General features: G+C 41.7%; 1 protein-coding gene across 4 annotated transcripts in view; it reads right to left on the reverse strand.

Moving 5' to 3' along the window:
- Window positions 1-4,948: 4,948 nt before the first annotated feature.
- The window catches only part of smoc1 (SPARC related modular calcium binding 1), a 53,139-nt gene continuing 39,592 nt past the window's right edge, over window positions 4,949-18,495 (reverse strand). For 2 of the 4 annotated variants that reach the window (XM_084381563.1, XM_084381560.1), the window contains exons 11-14: window positions 17,054-17,159; window positions 15,263-15,507; window positions 14,194-14,227; window positions 4,949-8,314 (exon numbers count right to left, since the gene is read on the reverse strand). In XM_084381563.1, the coding sequence (XP_084237689.1) occupies window positions 8,275-8,314; window positions 14,194-14,227; window positions 15,263-15,507; window positions 17,054-17,159 (425 nt within the window). In that variant the 3' untranslated portion in view covers window positions 4,949-8,274. Of the gene's footprint in view, window positions 8,315-14,173; window positions 14,228-15,262; window positions 15,508-17,053; window positions 17,160-18,495 lie in introns of all 4 variants that reach the window. The other 2 variants (XM_084381562.1, XM_084381561.1) reach the window with 2 other exon arrangements.

Consider the following 18,495-nt stretch of genomic DNA (forward strand, 5'->3'; position numbering starts at 1 on the left):
TAATCTGATAAACTGTCTCCAGTGATGTCACTCACAATGCTGAGTTTCTGTCTTTTCCTTTCCTTTTGTCGGCACAAAAATAAAAGAAAATCCTTGAAGCATTTGCTCTGTTTCTGTTTCTCTCCTGCTGCTCGGCAGGTGGCAGCGTGCCAGCGGAAGGTAAACCTACAGTTGTGTCAGTACGCATGTGTAGCGAGCTAATTCAATGTAGAGAGAGGGCAGAGAGGACAGCATTAACTTTGAAATATTCCCATTGTTTTGAATTTTGGGGCGAAAAGAGCAAGAACAATATCACGGTGAAATGCAAGTTGTGCCTGGAGGATCAGTGCTTGTTGTATTGTTTTCATTGGAACAGCTGTGCCTAATACTGTATGCCTCTGCCCAGTTCACTGTCAGATTGTTTACAAAATAAAGAGCTGTAAATGTTATATTGTGTCTATATTCAGTCTGTCAGCTACTTGTAGTTGGAGGTTGTGATGAAAAAACGATGCACCGATAGACTCTCCTTCCCACTGCTCGTGAGAACTTGGGACTCCATCGGCGGTATTCGGCAGTTGTCGGAAAGTGCGCCTTCATGGTTTGGGGAGGATTGGCTTTGGAGACAGGCCTGTGTGTAGGGGGCAGAGTTTACTGGCTGGATACTTTCACTTTTAGCCAGTCCGCTGCTCAAAACAGACTGAGGAGAAATGACTTGTGTCTGCCAGACCCCTACCTGAAGCCCCGCCCAGCTCCTAGTTCTGCACCAACAATGATTACTACTGTTTGACACCATCTTAAGATAAAATCACGCTGACTTTTAGAAAGTTCACTCACTCTTAGCTCTCAGTTCGTTCGTGAATGTTGTGCAGCTGCTAAAGACTTACATTAAGAAAAACACTTGATACTGTGTGATGCATCTGGTATTCAGGCCTATTAAAAAGCCTAGAGCTGCTCCTGCCTGTAGTAATGGCAGTAGCAGTCATGTTTATGTCTAGTTTGGTAAATATTGGCTATGGTGAGAAGTCTTACTGTTGAACTGGGTCCACTGGTCCAGGTTGACCTAACCCCTAAGTGTGATGTTTTACTCAGGAAGTCCAGAGTTCAATTAGCCTTTTGCTTTTAGTCAGCTCCGTATTTAGCCTTTGCAAATCAACCCAGACTTTGGAGCAGGGTCTCCCAGACACCCTCTTCCTGTTGCTGAACCCAAACCTATTGTTCCCTGTTACCTGCATAATACTGACCAGAAAGTCACTTTGGTCAGAGAGAACTCTGCATCCCTGTAGTGAACATCTGTCTCCACTGGTCAGTGAATATAAAACTCACCTGAACCAACCACAGAATTGGACCTGAAAGATTGTTTTTTCTTCTACAGTATACACATACACACACACCTGCCGCTTGAACAAATCCAAATGGGCAGTAACTGCTTTTTCACTGCCGAGTTGCTCCAGCCAAATAAATAAAATTATGGAGAAGAAGGATGAACGTAATCATAATGTGAGAGTGCGGAAACATTCTCCAGCGTCACCACAAACCACATCATTTGTGCATGAAAATAATCTGAGCGAAATATGAACAAAGAATATTAAGTGGCCCCCGAGGCCAGGAGGTGATGAAAAGCAGATAGTTTGCACTGGCTCTTGTGTGAAAAAACAAAGTTTCTTCCATAAAACTTTATACTTTGAAAACCGCCAGTTTTACATTTCAGATTAGAAAATTATGGATCACTATTTTCCAAACTGCTGATAGATGGCATCCTTTTCAAGCATAAGATATCTCTAATTATAAGTTATTTTACTTTCAGTCTGTAAATCAATCTGTAGTCCAACATAAATGCGAAAAAGTCCCAGTTTTATTTCCATTTTTTGACAGCTGAAATGTTCTAAATTCACCGAAAAGCAAACTGTGATTTGGTACTGAAGGTACTTGCCTCATGCTGTTTACTTTTATTCTTTGTTTACAATAGAAATCTATCCACAAAACCAGCCTGATGTCACAGAACTATGTTATGTTACGAGCAAAAAAGAAGAGAGTAAAAATCAGTTGGCATTAGGGGGTAAAATGCGTCGTCCACCTGCAAGCTCTGTTCCTGAAGCCGAGTTCTCAATCAGTGTGTGGATACGCCTGTCTGGAACATGACCTCTGACCCCGGAGCTCTGGCCCCCTGGCAGGCGACCCCCTGACCCTGTGCTCAGGCTGCCTTGCAGGTGCTGGGCATCAGGCACAAATGGTGCGCAGTGTGCACAGTTGACCCCCCCCCCCCCCGCGCGCCGCTAATGTTTAGTTATCGCACAAGCTAATGGCCCTCTCTAATTATCTGTAATGGTGTTTGTGATCCGTTTCTAAGTGTTTCAATGCACCCAAAAGAGAGAAAAAACCCTCATAATTGGCATAACATGTGGCAAAGTTAAAATAATCGGTTGTTGTGTTGGCTAACTCCTAACGTGCGCAGATCACTCGTAATTCTCCATGTTGTTAATTTAGACTTTTAATGATTGAGAGACTGATCTTCTATATCTAGACATGCTGAATCAGAATAATTTTAGTCATGACCTCCGCCAAGAGGGTTATGTTTTCACCTGTGTCCATTTGTTTCGATCGGTTGGTTGGCTGGTTGGTTTGTCAGCAGGATTACACAAGTAAGTTTTAATGCATTTGAGGGGAATTATGAATTATTTTTATTTTTGCGGTGCATATCACGCACAGCAGATGTAACAAGACGGAAACAGACAGAGAGGGAGACTGGAATGAGGAGAAAAGGTGTGTTAGTGTCTCGTGAGACTCAACAATCAATTATCTTTGTGGTGCGTTTACGAGCAGCTTTGACAAATCCTACTGATTGCAACTTTAAGTTTAAGAAATGTCCTTTGGAGGGATACTTTTTACTTTTGTACTTTGAGTTCATTTCAGAGCCTTAAATTATGGTGGAGCAGTTATGAGTGGTTTAAAATTTAGAGTGATGCGAGGCTACCAAGCCTGATAATGCATTCGATTGGATTCAATTAAATGGGACTGTTGGGCCTTTCTAAAGCACACATTTTGAGAAGTACAATCTGTTAGTGCCATCAAATTAATCACACATTGATAGAAAACACTAGTTAAATACTTCCCTAAACAGCGACATGCAGCACCTGTACTGCCCACAGGTCACTTTCAAAACGCTCAAATTCCACTCCTCACCTATGAAAACCCTTCACCAACCTACCTCCTCTCCACCTCCTCTCCACCCCCACCTTCAACAAAGGAGAAAACGCACACACACATGCACAAACACGCACATACATCCTGAAGCAGCTGCGTCATTATAAAATGAATTCTTTTGAACTCGACACTGGAAGTCAAATGCCACATGTGTCAGTACAAGACAGATGTACTGCAGCTGCCTCTTGGCTCCAATTTCATCTGTGATACAACCCTTTCTCCCCCATTCCCAAACCACCTCCCCCCCAATCACCAGCGACCTCCGCCTCCCATCTTGCACTGACAACATCCGCACCTTTGAAGTCGCATCACTAAATCAGAGCATCTCACACCACGCACACATCAACAGCAGTGTGTGTCTGTAGTCAGTCTGAACATTCAAACAAGAGGACCATTAAGTATTTATTTATAGCAACTAGAGAGTCCATTTTTAGTCATTTGTGATGCTGCCAATTTCTTCTTCCTTTTTAAAATTGATTTATTGATTTATTTTTCAACAAATTTACACCTCAGTAATGGCAAGAGTCCCCTGAAAGTCAACTAAATTGCCAGCACAGTCCTTCTTTCAAAATATTTATTGTCAGTTCATGAAATTACTAGTTTGGATGATACCATGTAGTGTGAGCTTGCAGACTGCAGTGAACAATCTTCACCAATAGGGGTCGGTATTGATCTCCTTCTCCCGCCCTCAGAGAGCCTCTGTTACAGCTCTAAATGCTTTTCCATTGCACAAGAGTTTAAACTCAGCATAATTTTAATAGATGTGGTATAAAACAGAAACAAAATCAGTTTTAAATTATTTATGATTTTGTTGTTTTGTTTTCTGGCATGATTTTACCACATGTACAAGTGCAACTAAGTGGGAAGAGAAGAAAAACACAGTAAGAAAAATCATATTTAATAGTTTAGAAGCTCTTAAAAATACTCATACACTAGTAGTAGTCTCTTCATATGCCTGTGCAAGAGAAACATAATGGCTTTTTCTGATGATTTGGTGCACTGGTAGCTAAAATCAACTCCCTATGGTGTCGCGCCTCAGTCACTACAACAATGAGGTGCTAAGTAAGTTCTCAGTTGTTCTGAATGTAGGGCATCTGCAGACCTTTTTCTCATTATGGCTGCTTTAATGGAGACCTATCATGCTTGTTTGTTTATATATCTGTTCTTGTGCATGTAAAAGGTCTTGAAAGTTAAAAAGGTCAAAGTCGCACCAACAGAAGCTCCTCTCTCCCACAGAAAACACAGCTCCTGAAACACCTCGTTTGCAGTCCCACCTTTACTGTGATTCCCTGACTTTGCACATTGTACGTCACTGTGTCATACATTTGCATACATTGCATTTGCTCTGTTGTTGCTGGTGCTGGCTCAGACGTGTGTGAGCTGACCAATCAGAGGAGACCGGGCCTTAAAAGAGACAGTGTTTCCAACAGAGGGAGAATACGGTGCTGCAGCACTGGACAGTATGAGAAAACCGATAGATTTTTTGAGCACTAAAGCATATAAACCTATTATGGTAGTAGCCAAAACCTGAAAATGAGCATAAAATGTGTCCTCAAATTTAGTTTACAGTTCAGGAGGGAAAAAACACAAATTCCAGTAAAGTGACCCAACACAGGTGTGAGCTACTTCTGAGTGCCAAGATGCAATTCAGTGTCTGAGTCTAAAAACAGCTTTTTTTAAAATAATTTTTTTGGTCCTTCCTTTTGTAAAGTCTTGTGTGTTTGTACTGTGACGCAGGTTCGAGTAGCTCAAGAAATAAGGCCAGTACTGAAGTGGAGAAGCATTTTTCGTTTTTTATTGCTTAGCCTCATAATTTACATCGACCAATTTCACCCAAAGACAACAGTGTTCTGCTTTCCAACAGATCTAATTTCTTCAGCTACGAATAAGAAATATTGTCGAAACACTTTGACACGGTCTTGACAAGCCTGTTGTGGCTCTGCAGTGGAAAAAGTGGCCGGAGAGCAGAAAGACAATCTGGGCTTCTCCCTGTCAGACTGACAGTCATCTGTAAGCCGCCTTGACTAGACGTCCCCCATCGTGATTAGCAGTGATTACCAGCCTGTTAGGTTGTTTAAGATCTCTCTAGTGTGCAGTGTCTGGAAGCACTTCAGCAGACACACAAGCCCAGTGTTCAAACCTGGACCGGAGCAGGCACTCGGGAGTTTCTTTTCTCTTTCTTGGCACAACTGTCCAGTTCAAATTAGACCTGACTGGACCTGTGATTGTAGTGGATTAAGTACCACATACTGTAGACATTCCCTGACCGTGTATAGTGATGATGGCAGGTATCGTAAAACACGAGCTGAAATAGTCAAATAACCCCACCACAGATAAAATAAACAGTGCTCAGAGCTGATAACATCCAGTCTGGTCTAAGCATTTCAATGTTGTGAATTAGCTACTGTAACAGCCTAATGTTTGACACAATGTAAACAGTGAAACGTATACAGTATATATTTTTTACAATAAGCCAGAATGACGGAGAAGTAAGTGAACACCCACAAGCCCCACAATGAAATCTAGTACAACAAACAAACAAATAAAGGTTATTGTACATATTTACAATAGGAGCCTTTTTTGTCTCACGTTGCAGCTACTCTTGGGAAAACACAACTTGGAAAAAAAACAAAAAAACAAAACAATACACAAGCATTCAGACTATAGCAAACTCATAATTCTCCAATTCTGAAACTCAATTGTTTCCAAATGTGAGGAGGCAATTTTATTTTTTACATTCCAAAACTTCTTTTTCTCATGTCATTTTCCTATTAATCGAAGCTCTGGGGGATATTTTTAAAAGACTTACTGCATTGTCTTACATAAGGTGGCAAAGCTCCACGTACGTGTGTTGGTAAGTGTTTCACGGAGCGGGCCTGACATCAACTGTTGGAGGATGGACAATGAATGTGCTTGCATACACAAAATGTACTCGGATATTACTGGGGTGACTCAAATATTTATTTTAGGAACAAGCATTTATAAATGCCACATGGTGTTTACAATAAGTGGGATAAACGTGAATATGACAGCTTAAATGAGCCGATGTTAACGGGATACTGAGCCATGTAAACATCTTACTCCATTTACTGGTCAGGTTTAGTCATCTGTGCCACCTTTTTTTCCTGGTACCATTAAAAAATATTTTTAAAAAACTCTCTGGACTGGAATCTGTTTTGGAAAAATAAAATCCCCACCAGGGGGTCTTTGTCAGAGATTTTGCGGATGTTGTTGTCATTTGTTAACGAAGCCAGGAGCCTTCGATGAACCTGATCACCAAACACAAGAAATATTCAGAAAACGTGTGGAATTCAACATTAACATAACCAAACTCTTTAACTGTTTTTCAGGTTTTGACTGTGTACAAAATTAATACTAACATTAACTTAGTAGAGTAATATTCCTAGCCACATTGACTTGTAACTTTACAAACAACTACACGTAGAAAAAAAGCGTGACAAAAGATATGTGTAAACTAATTGCCTTCATTGTGGATGAACTTAAAGCTGCATTAATCAATATTTCTTACACGGTGTGTCAATGTTAAATATAATGAATTGTGGCACAGACAAACCCTCAGGTTTATCATCCACTCCGCAGCTGTTTTTAGCTTCATTTTAAAGGTGTAATTTGTACAAAATGGCCAGAGCTCGGAAAGTAGCTCCAAAACTATAGTGGGCAGCATACTGTAACCGCTTACTGCTTCTAACTATACTGGACTTGCTACTCTTTGCTATAGCTATCTTCAGCTGTGGCGACTAGCTGCCGATAGAAAGTAGCTCAGTTGGCCGTGGAGCTAAGTAGCCCTATTAGCTGATTAAACCAAAATTCAAGCCATATCTTACGAATTGCCCCTTTAAATCATTGTTTTCAGGGCACTTTTATTATATAGTATGGTCTCAGCGCTGTCACCAAGCTATATGCTATCTACTCAGCACCAAACACCAGACAGAGAAAGTTATCAAGTAGCTGGTGAACATAGCATTACATTTAGCTGCTAATAACCTGGATATGTCCCATAGGAGATGGTAGAGACTCTGGGTTGGCTACATCTGTCTGGAGGCAATATGCTAACATGTAGCCATAGCTCAGAGTTGCTTGTCTCTAGCTTAGGAAAGCCTCTGCCCTCCAGTGGTCAAAAACTGATTAATGTAGCTTTAATATGTTCATACTGCCACATGCATTTAGACATGTTTTACCTGCTCGGTGCTACAGTGTTAAGCTGCGTTAGTATACTGTAAGTACTGTACCAGTATTGGGGGGAAACTACAAACTAGAACATAACGGTTAGGGTTAGCAAGCAAGCAAGTAATGACTTATTTTACAGCTAGCTTTCTCAACACTCGTATGTACCGAACAAAAACCAGACGAAACACATCTGGGACATTGCTCACAAAGATCTGATTCCTAACCCAATATGTTAATGTATCCAGAAGGTTCTGTACAGTGCAAGGGGATTCATACAGCTAATTCTGTGCTGATAAATTAGACTTCATGGTCACAGTTAATTCTAATACATGCCGTTACCTTAATATAGCATGCACACATACGACATTCGTTTGAATTGGCCTATATTGCTGTGGCTCTTCCTTTTTTGAGTTTGTCTTTACTGAGCAACATTCGGGCCGAATACCATTCACCGTGAACTCATCTTTAGTGAGTTACCGCTGGCCTGTGAGTTGCTATATGTAACAAGGGAATGTAAAATGAATTTCATAGCCACAAAATGTGTTTTAGTGCCTGTTCCTGTTATCTGAGGACAGAACGGATCACAACAGCAGACTAAACACGAGAGGAAATGTGGTAACATACACGTCTTCCAGTGGTGAAGTCATTTTACAAATATATTCTCATTCTTACCTAGACCTTTTCAGTCACTTCAAGAGAAAAAAAAAACACATACAAACAGATACAAATGTCAAACATAGGGAGAAGAAAGTGCAAATATTTTGGCGCCGCTTCGTTTTTCTTTTCTTGTTTTTTTCTGTTCATCTTTTTTTGAAACTCAGGAACTTCTTAATTTTTCTGCTCCATCTTTCTCTTTCCTGTCAGCAAGCGTACAGATGCCTTCCCTCTGTGCCCTCTGCTCTCGTCTCAGCTTCTAGATCCTTCTCTTCTCACACCAGACGACCTACTGGGAACAGAAAGACAGACACAAGAGAGGGAGAGAGAGGGATGGAGGGAAGGAGAACAAAAGAAAATGTATTCACCCATCTGTTTTGGTATCCTGCAGGCAGATGTGCTCGCTCATAGCTGCTGCGTGACAAGACAATGACATCGCTCAACAGGCGGAAGCGCATTCAGACGGACTCACGCACACAAAATAATGTAAGTAACATCTGAAGAACAAATAAATCAAATTAAATACTTCAAAAAATATTATCAGTGTTATCTCTTCCTCTAAGGGCCCAGACACACCACTTAGTGGTGATGAAGGCTGACTGTTGCGTCTCCTCACATATGCCTGAACCTTGGCCAAAAAGCTGTTCTTGAACACACTGCAAAGACGCTGCAACGTCGTTGTCCATTACTATTTTAACAAATCCATCAACTTGCTGGCTCAATCCCATTTCCAAATTTGACCCCTACCCCTCGTTTGCGAGTGCCCCAGAGCTCCAAGGGGTAGTGGTTGAAATCTCTCCCTATCAAATGGGACAATCCTTCAAGACCCTCATATGCCATCATTTGTCGTTGATGGCACTTATCTAAATAAACATGACCAGACATTTCCAATAAGCAGTCTTTAGCTGTTGTGATTACTCTTACATTCCTGTGGCGATCTTGGTGTTATCACAATGCCATTTACCTGATGGAGATAGAAACGCTATCATTCAAGCTGTCATATGAAAAAAGAACAGAGCTTCACTACCTGGCCAGTGTCCCTGCTTTATAGGCTAACGTTAGCAACCTGTGCTTCTCTGCCAGTTTGCACTGATATTAGCAGAGCGATAACAAGTGCAGCAACTTCCCCGCTGGACTATGGGTGTCATATGCCATCAAAGTTGAAGATTGCAACATTGAAATACGTCAGAATGTGGGACTGTCATGCACAAATCAGCAATAACAATTGAGCTGATACACTTATACAGTAGAGCAACGATGAAGTCAGTGGTTACTAACCAAAGATTGACTACTAAGCAGCTGTATCCCACCTTCACCCAAACACGCCATCACATAAGCTGACATTATGTTGCAACCAAGATTTAAGTCGACAGGTCTCTAAAGTTGTGTTTTGTGTCGCATTTCTGCAAAAAAAACAAAATGCATGGGACAGTGGGTGTGCTGCATGAGGGATGGACAGCTCACAGCTCGGATGAGTGAGTGGGGAAGGCAGAGGGAGAGAGAGAAAGACGGAGAGGCCTGGGAGAAAAGGAGATGGGTAAAGAGCGTAGATTGCTTACAGATGGCTGTCAGAGGGGAGCAGAGGTCCCCCTGAGCCCTGTGAGAGCTCCGGCTGTGTGTGTGTGTTTGTACACACCCGTTTGTAATTGCGTGTTGTTCAAAAATGGGGTTGCGTGTGTGTTTGTGTGTATGTCTTTCCATCAAACTGCGCGTATGTGTGTTTGCTTTAGGAATGTGTACACGCAATATGTGTGTGTCTAGACTCTCTGCTGGCCCACATGAGGTTGTGTGTGTGTGTGTGTGTTTGTGTGTGTGTGTGTAGGGGGGGATTTGCAGGTGCACTCTCTGTCAGAGCTCGTTATGTCAGCCATGAAATAGAAGTCCAGCTGATTTCACTACACAAATCACACAGAGTCAGATCAAGTACTCTGTTCAAACCTTAAAGCATCACAATCCTTCCAGCTCTCCATAAATCACTGGTTACTTTCCATATGAGCGAGTCCCCTCGTGGATGCTTTCACCTATATTTTAAGTGTATAGAATAAAATGTTACGGCCACCTATTTCTACCATGACTAGTTGGATTAAGGTGTCAACCTTTTCTGCAGTTTAGGGCAGTCAAGGAGCTTTTTTAGCCCTTTTAGCAGTAGAAAACCTGATCAAGAGCCACAAAAGCCTTTATACTACTTTTTTCACATATGCAGAAATACTCAAGATAGTGGAATAACAAGAACTGTAGTATTTTGTACATTCAGAGTCATAAACCTTTCACCTTGGTAGCATTAGCGTCATGCTCTAACTGTTAAACTATGCCGTTCCACAATATTTCCTGATATCTCTTCCCAGTGAAGTCATGTCGTTCCTCTCTTTAGCTCAGATAAAACGTCTCTGTTGTAAGGAGCTGAGCTACAGTAGCGCTGATGAATCGACTTTGCAATTACCAGGCTCCAGAGCAGCGAATGGTCCTCTCCCTCCTCTCCTCCCAGTCACAGAGGACACTGTCTGTGCCATTAACAACACAAAGCTCCCCGGCCTCTCCCTGGACACCTTGGCCCCACTTGTGATAAAGAGCTGAAAGCAGATCCCGTCTAGCGGTGAATCGCCTCGCCTCACCTGGGACCGGCCAATAAAGACACTTGGCTCAAGAGCTGGGAATCATGGTATACCTGTACATGAAGGACTCAGGTTTGCATTTACTGTCAGCCAATGAAATTAGGATTTGTGTAGCATCTCCAGAGAAATGCTAATAAATAATGCCTAACTGTCACAGTCCCCTTCGACCTCTGTTACCCTTTAACTCCGTACTCAGTGTGTCGAGCTGATGTCACAGTAATTAAAACACTAGTGGTGCGGAGTAATTGCTGTTGGCTCTAGGAGGACAGGGCTCTGGGCTCTCTAATGGTCCTGCAGCCTCGGTGCCAGGCCTGCCTCATAATGCCCTCCTTTCATTCCTGCCTAATGACGGACACAGCCAGGACAAACAGGAGAAGAAGAGACGAGAGAGCAGCAAAGGAGACGAGAAAGGAAGAGAGGAGTTTGACATAAAACGGCAGACGGGACACGTAACCCATGACTGTTTTTGTCAACACAAGCCTCACCTGCAGGACATTTAAAAAGGCCTTTGACAGGTGAAATCAGCCCCTAAATAACTTGAGTAATGAGGTGGTAACGTTCCTCATATTCCCTCTTAGTCATCGGTACTTCATGACACCAGATTGATTTTTATATGATCATAAATTTATATATTTTATAGGATTATAATTAGTACAAACCACCAGTAAAAACCCACTCTTTAGTGCAGAGAAAAGATGATTTTATATAAGCAAAGTAGAAATCGTTCTTTACAAAGGTTGCCTACAGTATTCTCTCTTCTTACTGTCCTACAAAACTTTAGTTTCTCCTAATAATCTTTATAGAGCATGTCGTTATCTTGTGGGCTCGTTCTGCTGTAACTACCCGTAAACCACTGGATGCAATTCACCACAGTGCTCTCTGATTCATTACTCCAGAAATCTCACCGCTGGGAAATATCGAAAAGATTAGACGTTCACCACTGACATCTCAAAGAAAGGCATCAGCATGCCTGTGTTGCTATCTAGGTTGCAGAGTTATTTAGGAGACTTAGTTTAGTTCAAAGTGAGTTACCAGATCACAGGATAGGTGGTTGGCTTTAAACGCTCCTCATACCACATTTAAACTGGGGAGGACTGGACTTACTGTAAGTACTGTGCACCCCCTCACTGCTGGAAGAAGCTGCAGCAGATATTTTCTAACTTAAAACAAAGTTAGCCGACTAGCTTAACTGAGAAGGCAAAGATAAGAAGACGCAAATAACATAGGCTAAATTGAACGAAATGCTGCCGCCAAACAATGTAACCCAGCGTCTTCGGTTTGCTTAACTTGGCTGTTTTAATAAGAAAATAATCTCTCCTACATGTCACAAATGCCATCAACTCATGCCTTATGAGGGGACAGAGTACCTTCGCACTCTCTGGTGGGGGGGCCTTCTCCTCATGCTCTCCAACAGCTGATGCATCCTGCAAACTAAAACCTCTGCAAGCACTCACCATAGTTCCTCAATTATATTCTAATTGTGTGTGCTTGTGTATTTTGGTGCGTGCAGGCATTCATACATGCACACCTGCATGTGTTTGTACTTACACAAACGTGTGTTTACTTCCGAAAAAAACATTGTGAACCCCGCCGCCAAAGCTCATTGCAACAAGTTCAACAATGAAAGACTTTCATGTTTTGTTTCGTTGCAGAAAATGAGACGCGATCCTGGGAATATCTCAGCTACCAGACCGTCTGCTCATCAGTTACCAGACTGTGAGAAGGGTTTCCAGAGACAACCACTGCCCCAGGCTTCTGTTTCATATCTCATCTATAATGAGGTTTCCAGTCTCTTCAGACGATGGATGCCACCCTCCTCCAGCACTTCAAAACTAACACAAGGTATTCAGATGTTTTCCTTTGCTGTTGTCAACGTGTCAGAGCGAGGAGCCTCGTACAGATGTGCTCCACTCGGCCCCACATGCTCGCAATCCTTCCCCAAAAAGCACGTACTGTAAACTGTAAATATGTCCAACAACACTCCGGTGACTATCCAAGGCTGCGACAGAGCATGATAAGATTTAATGTCTGGCAGAGGCAGCTTGACTTAAAGGGATCCAGGCCATTGAGGATCAGCAAGGCATACCTGAACACAATGGCCGTCTATCTTAGTCAAGGCAGAGTGCTGCCATATGTTCTTTCACGCAGGCTTTCTCTGTCTCTTTCTCTTTAAATACCTCAGTCTCTCAACAATCATCACCAGCTCTGGGTGCCTGAGTGGCAGCATAAGAAGCCATATAAAACTGTCAGGCCATTTACCCCCAGCTCTTAAGCATGAAGGTGAGAGATTCAGTGACCACAGCGAAAAACAACTGACCGAGCCTCCTTCTCTGCTCTTCCACCACCGGCGCTGTTTATCCTGGCAGCCGTGCCCAGGGTCCGAGAGACCTGACGTTATGCCCGCTCTGAGCCACTGTTCTCCAGGCGCGGTGGGGCAGTGCCAGGGTAAACACATGACCTCAGTGCTATGTGGCGCTGAACCGGCCCAGTGGCCAGAGTCAACAGCACCAACGGGACCAATAATCGCTCAATGGGGGGAATCCCGACAGATCGAAAGTAAATCAGTGAAGAACGGTGGTCATTCCTTTGCAACATTTGTTAGTTTCACACTTTTCAGCCAAGCTATTGTTGAGTCCAAGTAGAAACAAGACAAAGATTTCAAAAAGGTCGAGAACTGAGTTGTTTAGTTGATAGACAGAAAGTGAGTCTGTACTTGATTTAAGCTTTTCAGGAATTTTTCAAGCAAAAAAAGCCAATCATTCTCGGATTCCCGGTTTTCAAATGAGACGATTTGCTGGTTTTCTTTGTCACATATCTCTGTAAACTGAACATCTTCAGGTTCTGGACTGAAAGTCTGGTAACACATTTTAAGATGACCTATTAGGCTTTAGAAAATTAGAATTGGCATTTATCACATTTTATAGACAAAACAATTGATTAATGGAGAGAAAAAAAATTACTGCCTTGCGGTTGTACTGTATGCCTCCGAGCACCAGTCAAGTTGTCGTTCTTTTTTATTTTTTCTTAATAATTGGATAAATTCTTGAGTAATGGCCAAACATGTGTTTAGTGAGGTCACGGTGACCTTGACCTCTGGCCACCAAAATCTTATCAGTTCATCCTTGAGTCCAAGTGGACATTTGAACCAAATTTGGAGAAATTCCCGAAAGGCATTCTTGAGATATAGCGTCCCGTCTGGCTGTCGTCGGCATCGAGGTAAGTAGATTAATGAATGAAAGGAAAATAATTGTGAGTTGCAACGATAAGAGACCTGTAAATCACAATAAAAACCAAAAAATGTCATTTCTATGTTTGTCGTCAAAACACGAGATAAGATGTCACTCTCTCAAATACCAGCACACACAATCACACAACACACATAACTGCAACGTTATAAAGATACACACCTAAATCAAATCAAACCACATCATGTAGCTCCTCTTACCAATGTGCATGTTAATGGGTTACACCTCAAGTCAACTACAGCACTCAAAGCCAGAGGCAGCCAGAGTTAGTGAAAGCGTATTAGTTTGCCTTACTGAACAATTTTGTCCCTTGCCTTGTCCCTTGGCTGCCACTTGTCGTTGAACTACCTGCAAAAGAGAGAAAAAAAGCTTAAACTTGATTGAAGTTGATGTTTTGTTGCATCAGTGTAGCTACCTGCCAAAAATAACATCATTTTTCTGTCACAAATTAAAAGTTTACTTCGTCATTTATGTGTTAAATGTTTATCACAACCTCTGACCAAAAACTCTCTGCTGGATGACATCAGGACTGTAGCTGGCAGCAGCCTCTGACAGTTGCTAATAATCTCTATTAGGACCGGTCTGCACACTCACGATGAGTAGTTTCAGCTTTTCCGGTCCAGACAGCGTCTGGGATCCACTAATACATTTGTCTCGTCTAAATATTCATCAGTGGGTGTAAAGTGGAGCAGTCCACCTCATTTAGACTGCCAACACATCTGTTTGTCACATGCACCACAGTTACTTCAACCCTTCCTCTCAACGGCTGACCGGCGTGACTCTTTGAAACGATGACATGATGACTGTATTAGTCAAAATCTAAAATGGAAATAAATTGAAATGGGTCTATGTCTAGCATTTAAACCTTGTATACTTACTACTAATACTTTAATAAAAAATTGAAAATCTGTAATTATTGGCTGCTGATATGAGCGAAAAGCTAATTTTCTGTTCTGTTGTTTCTGTTGCATCGAGCATCAAATAGAAAATGAAATTGGCTTCATAAATTGAGAGGAAAAATGGAAACGACAGTTAAGGCCTTCATTCACTTTTAATATAATTTATTGACATAGTAATTTATTTCTTAAGCCATTTCTTTCTTTATTTTTTATTTATAAGAGCTTTGTGGAAACAAGGCGTATTCTCATAAATCCTCAATTTAAGCCTGAGATTTCTTTTGTTTTATTTCCTGTCAGAGTAGCTGTTAAACTGGAGAAGATGAGTTCTGCATGCCAAAAAGCATCTCTAACTGAAGGAGACTCGTATGCAGATTTTTTCCAGCTGGCCTGAGGTTCACACCAGGGTCATGACCCTGCTCTCTGACCCTGCCAACCCACTCCCAACCACCCTGTTTCCTCCCGCTCTGCCTTGCTTTCCTCTTACCCTCCTTGCTGACGCCCAGGCAGCCTTTCAGCTCCTGCAGGGAGATGGCCCTGTCCTTATTCAGGTCACAGTAGTCGGTGAACTTGCGGGCGCATTTCTTGGGTTTGGCTTTCTTCTTCAGGTACCTCTTAAACGGCTTGAGCTCCTTCTTGTTGATGTCGTGGCTGCCGTTGTTATCCAGCTGGGCGAAGTACCAGTGCACCACCCTCTCCTCCAGAGTGTGACTGGGATCAGGCTCAACAAACCTGGATAGGGGGATACATGAGAGTGACAACATGGATGTTTCAAAAACCTATAATGATTTCTTATTTTTTATCTTTTCAGCATTAGTCATAGCAATTACTCAAAATAGTTTGAATTTATGTTTTACATAGGCTGATAAACAGTTGTTAGAAAACACCACCTTCTGACACGTAATCCTGTCATTTCACACTCGGAAAAGATCGATCCATTTAGTTGATTTTAGATCAAATGAAATCACAACATCCTGTGCAGGAGAAGATGTACATCTGGATAGTTTGGACAGTCTTGTTTTATGTCAGAAACTGACATCTTATATTATTACAGCTTAGCATGCAATAAAGCCATTTAAATCAATTTTCTGCTTTACTTTGCAGAGTGGAATCATCTTTTCAGGACAGCATGGAAAGCTTTAATCCAAATACCTTTAAGTCCCGTCAGTGTCTGTGCCAAGATCTGTCTATTGTCAGAGACAAAATATTAGCCATTAATTTATAAAACCAGAGGGAAAGATTATGGAAAAGTTCCACCTCTTCTGGTTTTACTCAAATAAAGATTTAGCCGGGAGTTGTCCTGCTCAGGCACAAAAAAGTTGTTGGAAAAAAGTACTCAAAAGTCAACAAAAGTTGAGTAGTACTCTTAACGTATCGGATGATATCAAAAGTACCAGTACAATTCAATTTTACATATATTTTGAATGTATCAGTGTTTGTAAGAAGTATCCAAAAGTCACAATTAAGTAAGATTTTGTGTTAAAATATTATTTTGGTACAAGTGAAAGTCACCCACGCTGCTGCCCGTCTTAGCCAAGACTCTCTTAAAACAAAGACAGCTATAATGTCAATTAGACGTCTTCCCTGGTTAAATTAAGGTAAAAAAAATAAAAACAAGTATCTGATATTAAATGTATTTAAGTATCAAAAGAAATGTTCTGCCAGTAAATGTTCAGTTATATATTTACATTAAGAGGTGAGAGGTAACAAAGTACAAATACTTTGTTTCTGTACTTAAGTAGTTTTTTCAGGTATTTGTACTTGAGTATTTATTTTTCTGACAACTTTATACTTTTCCCCCTTACGTCTGAACACAAATATCTGTACTTTCTGCTCCTCACATTTTAGTTTTAATGCATTTGAGGGGAATTATAGATTATTTTTTCTTTGCGTCATTGCACGCCGCCTTGTCAACATCATAAGATTTCAACCTATCAGTGCTTATCACGCACAGCAGACGTAGCAAGACGGAAACAGACAGAGAGGGAGGCTGGAATGGGGAAAAAAGGCGTGTTAGTATCTCGAATCTGCAGAGACCCTGCAGCCTTCTGCTTGGATTTTTTGGGATTTGCATGTTACCTGCAAAGAAACTAGTAACTAAAGTAAAATAAATAAGTAAGAAGTACAGTATTTGCCTCTAAAAATGAAGTGCAGAGGAAGCATAAAGTAGCAGAAAATGGAAATACTCAAGTAAAGTACAAATACTTCAAAACTGTACTTGAATAAATGTACTTAGTTACATTCCAGCTGTCTTCACTGAATGCGTGGCACTACTTACCTCCCACCACCAGAGGGGGCTGGTGAGTTTATGGCTTGCACCATGTCTGTAGTGAGGGCATCTAACAAGCTTGTAATGAATTCCACTTTCTTTCCCTCTGGACAGCCTGGCATAAATCAAAAGGACAGAAATACACCAAAATTACCTTCCACAACTAATTTCAGTCATTACGGTACAGTGAGGCTGAAGCGCCTCTAAAGCCTCGACACCACTGAATCAGTGTGACAGATGGCAAACGGAAAGCGGCTGCTGCACAGCAGAAGAAAGCATGTTAACCTTGTCCAGAGCTCAGTGACGAACCAGGTGTGTCTGTTTACTGGCTTGCTTTTATAATCACTGGTGAATCATTCTGAGTATATTTTAAATTAAGGCTGTTTCGTACGGACTTAAGGAAAGCAGAGCTGAGGCACATGGCGAGAGGTGGAACAGAAGTGTGCGGTGATGAGAGAGTTTTGTTGAGCAGTGCAGACCTGTTAACTTTTATGACACAATTCTGAACACCTTGGGTAGCTCTCTTTAATTGCCCAGATGTTATGGTTTTAATAGCACGCTAAACCAGTGCAAATTTTTCCCTCCTAATTGTGTCTCTTAAAGGGAAACTTCAAACGCAGCTGCATAGTAAACTAATCTTCTCACTCTTTCTTTTTCGCTCGAGCTTTTCTCAGCCGATTCCCTCCTCCTCCTCCCTCTGAGCGGTGTGGCCTCCTTATTCTCCGCTCTGTTCTTGTCTTTTTCATTCCTTTTGTGCCAGCTCAGTTCTGTGGGAGGTGGGCCGCTGCCCCGCCAGGTGAATCCAATTAGCATTTCCTACGACACGACAAGCTCTGAGAAGCACTGCCTTGCTGCGCCTTAATCCAAGTGTTAAATTGGGGTGTTATGAAGCGCAGATCGTTATGTTGTATGCTGCCTATGTGGCAAGGTGTCAATGGCGCAGTGTGGTGCAGGATCTCTGGGCCGGGGTTTGATCTCGTAAATCTGAGGACTTTAAAACACATTAAAGCTACATCTAACAAAGATTTTTCAGGAGGGTCTACAGCGATGAACGACTGTGCGAAATTTGTGCCAATTTTTTTACTTTCAAACCATTAAAACAACGCAATGTTCACCTGTGGCATATGTTCAAAGTTTATAATGCAGATACTGAAGTAGATGGAGACTTATTTTATGACATAAATAAAGAACCAAAACGAACCCAATAAAATGGCTTCATAAGGCTCATTCTGCATAATCCAAGTCTCTTTAAAATAAATTTGTGGTCTCTGGGCTTCAGAGACTTGTATTACGCCATACGACCTGTATGAAACCATTTTTTTGTTTGTCCACATCTACTTCAGTTGAATTCTGCAACCTGTTTTGCTGTGAAGCTCCAGAAATGTTTTGCGGACTACGAAACTTCAACTGACTTTTCCGTTTGCATAGCGGTGAGTTAGATAATGACTGAA

Source organism: Pagrus pagrus (assembly GCF_965226575.1).
Source record: "Pagrus pagrus genome assembly, chromosome: 18".
Classification (NCBI taxonomy): domain Eukaryota; kingdom Metazoa; phylum Chordata; class Actinopteri; order Spariformes; family Sparidae; genus Pagrus; species Pagrus pagrus.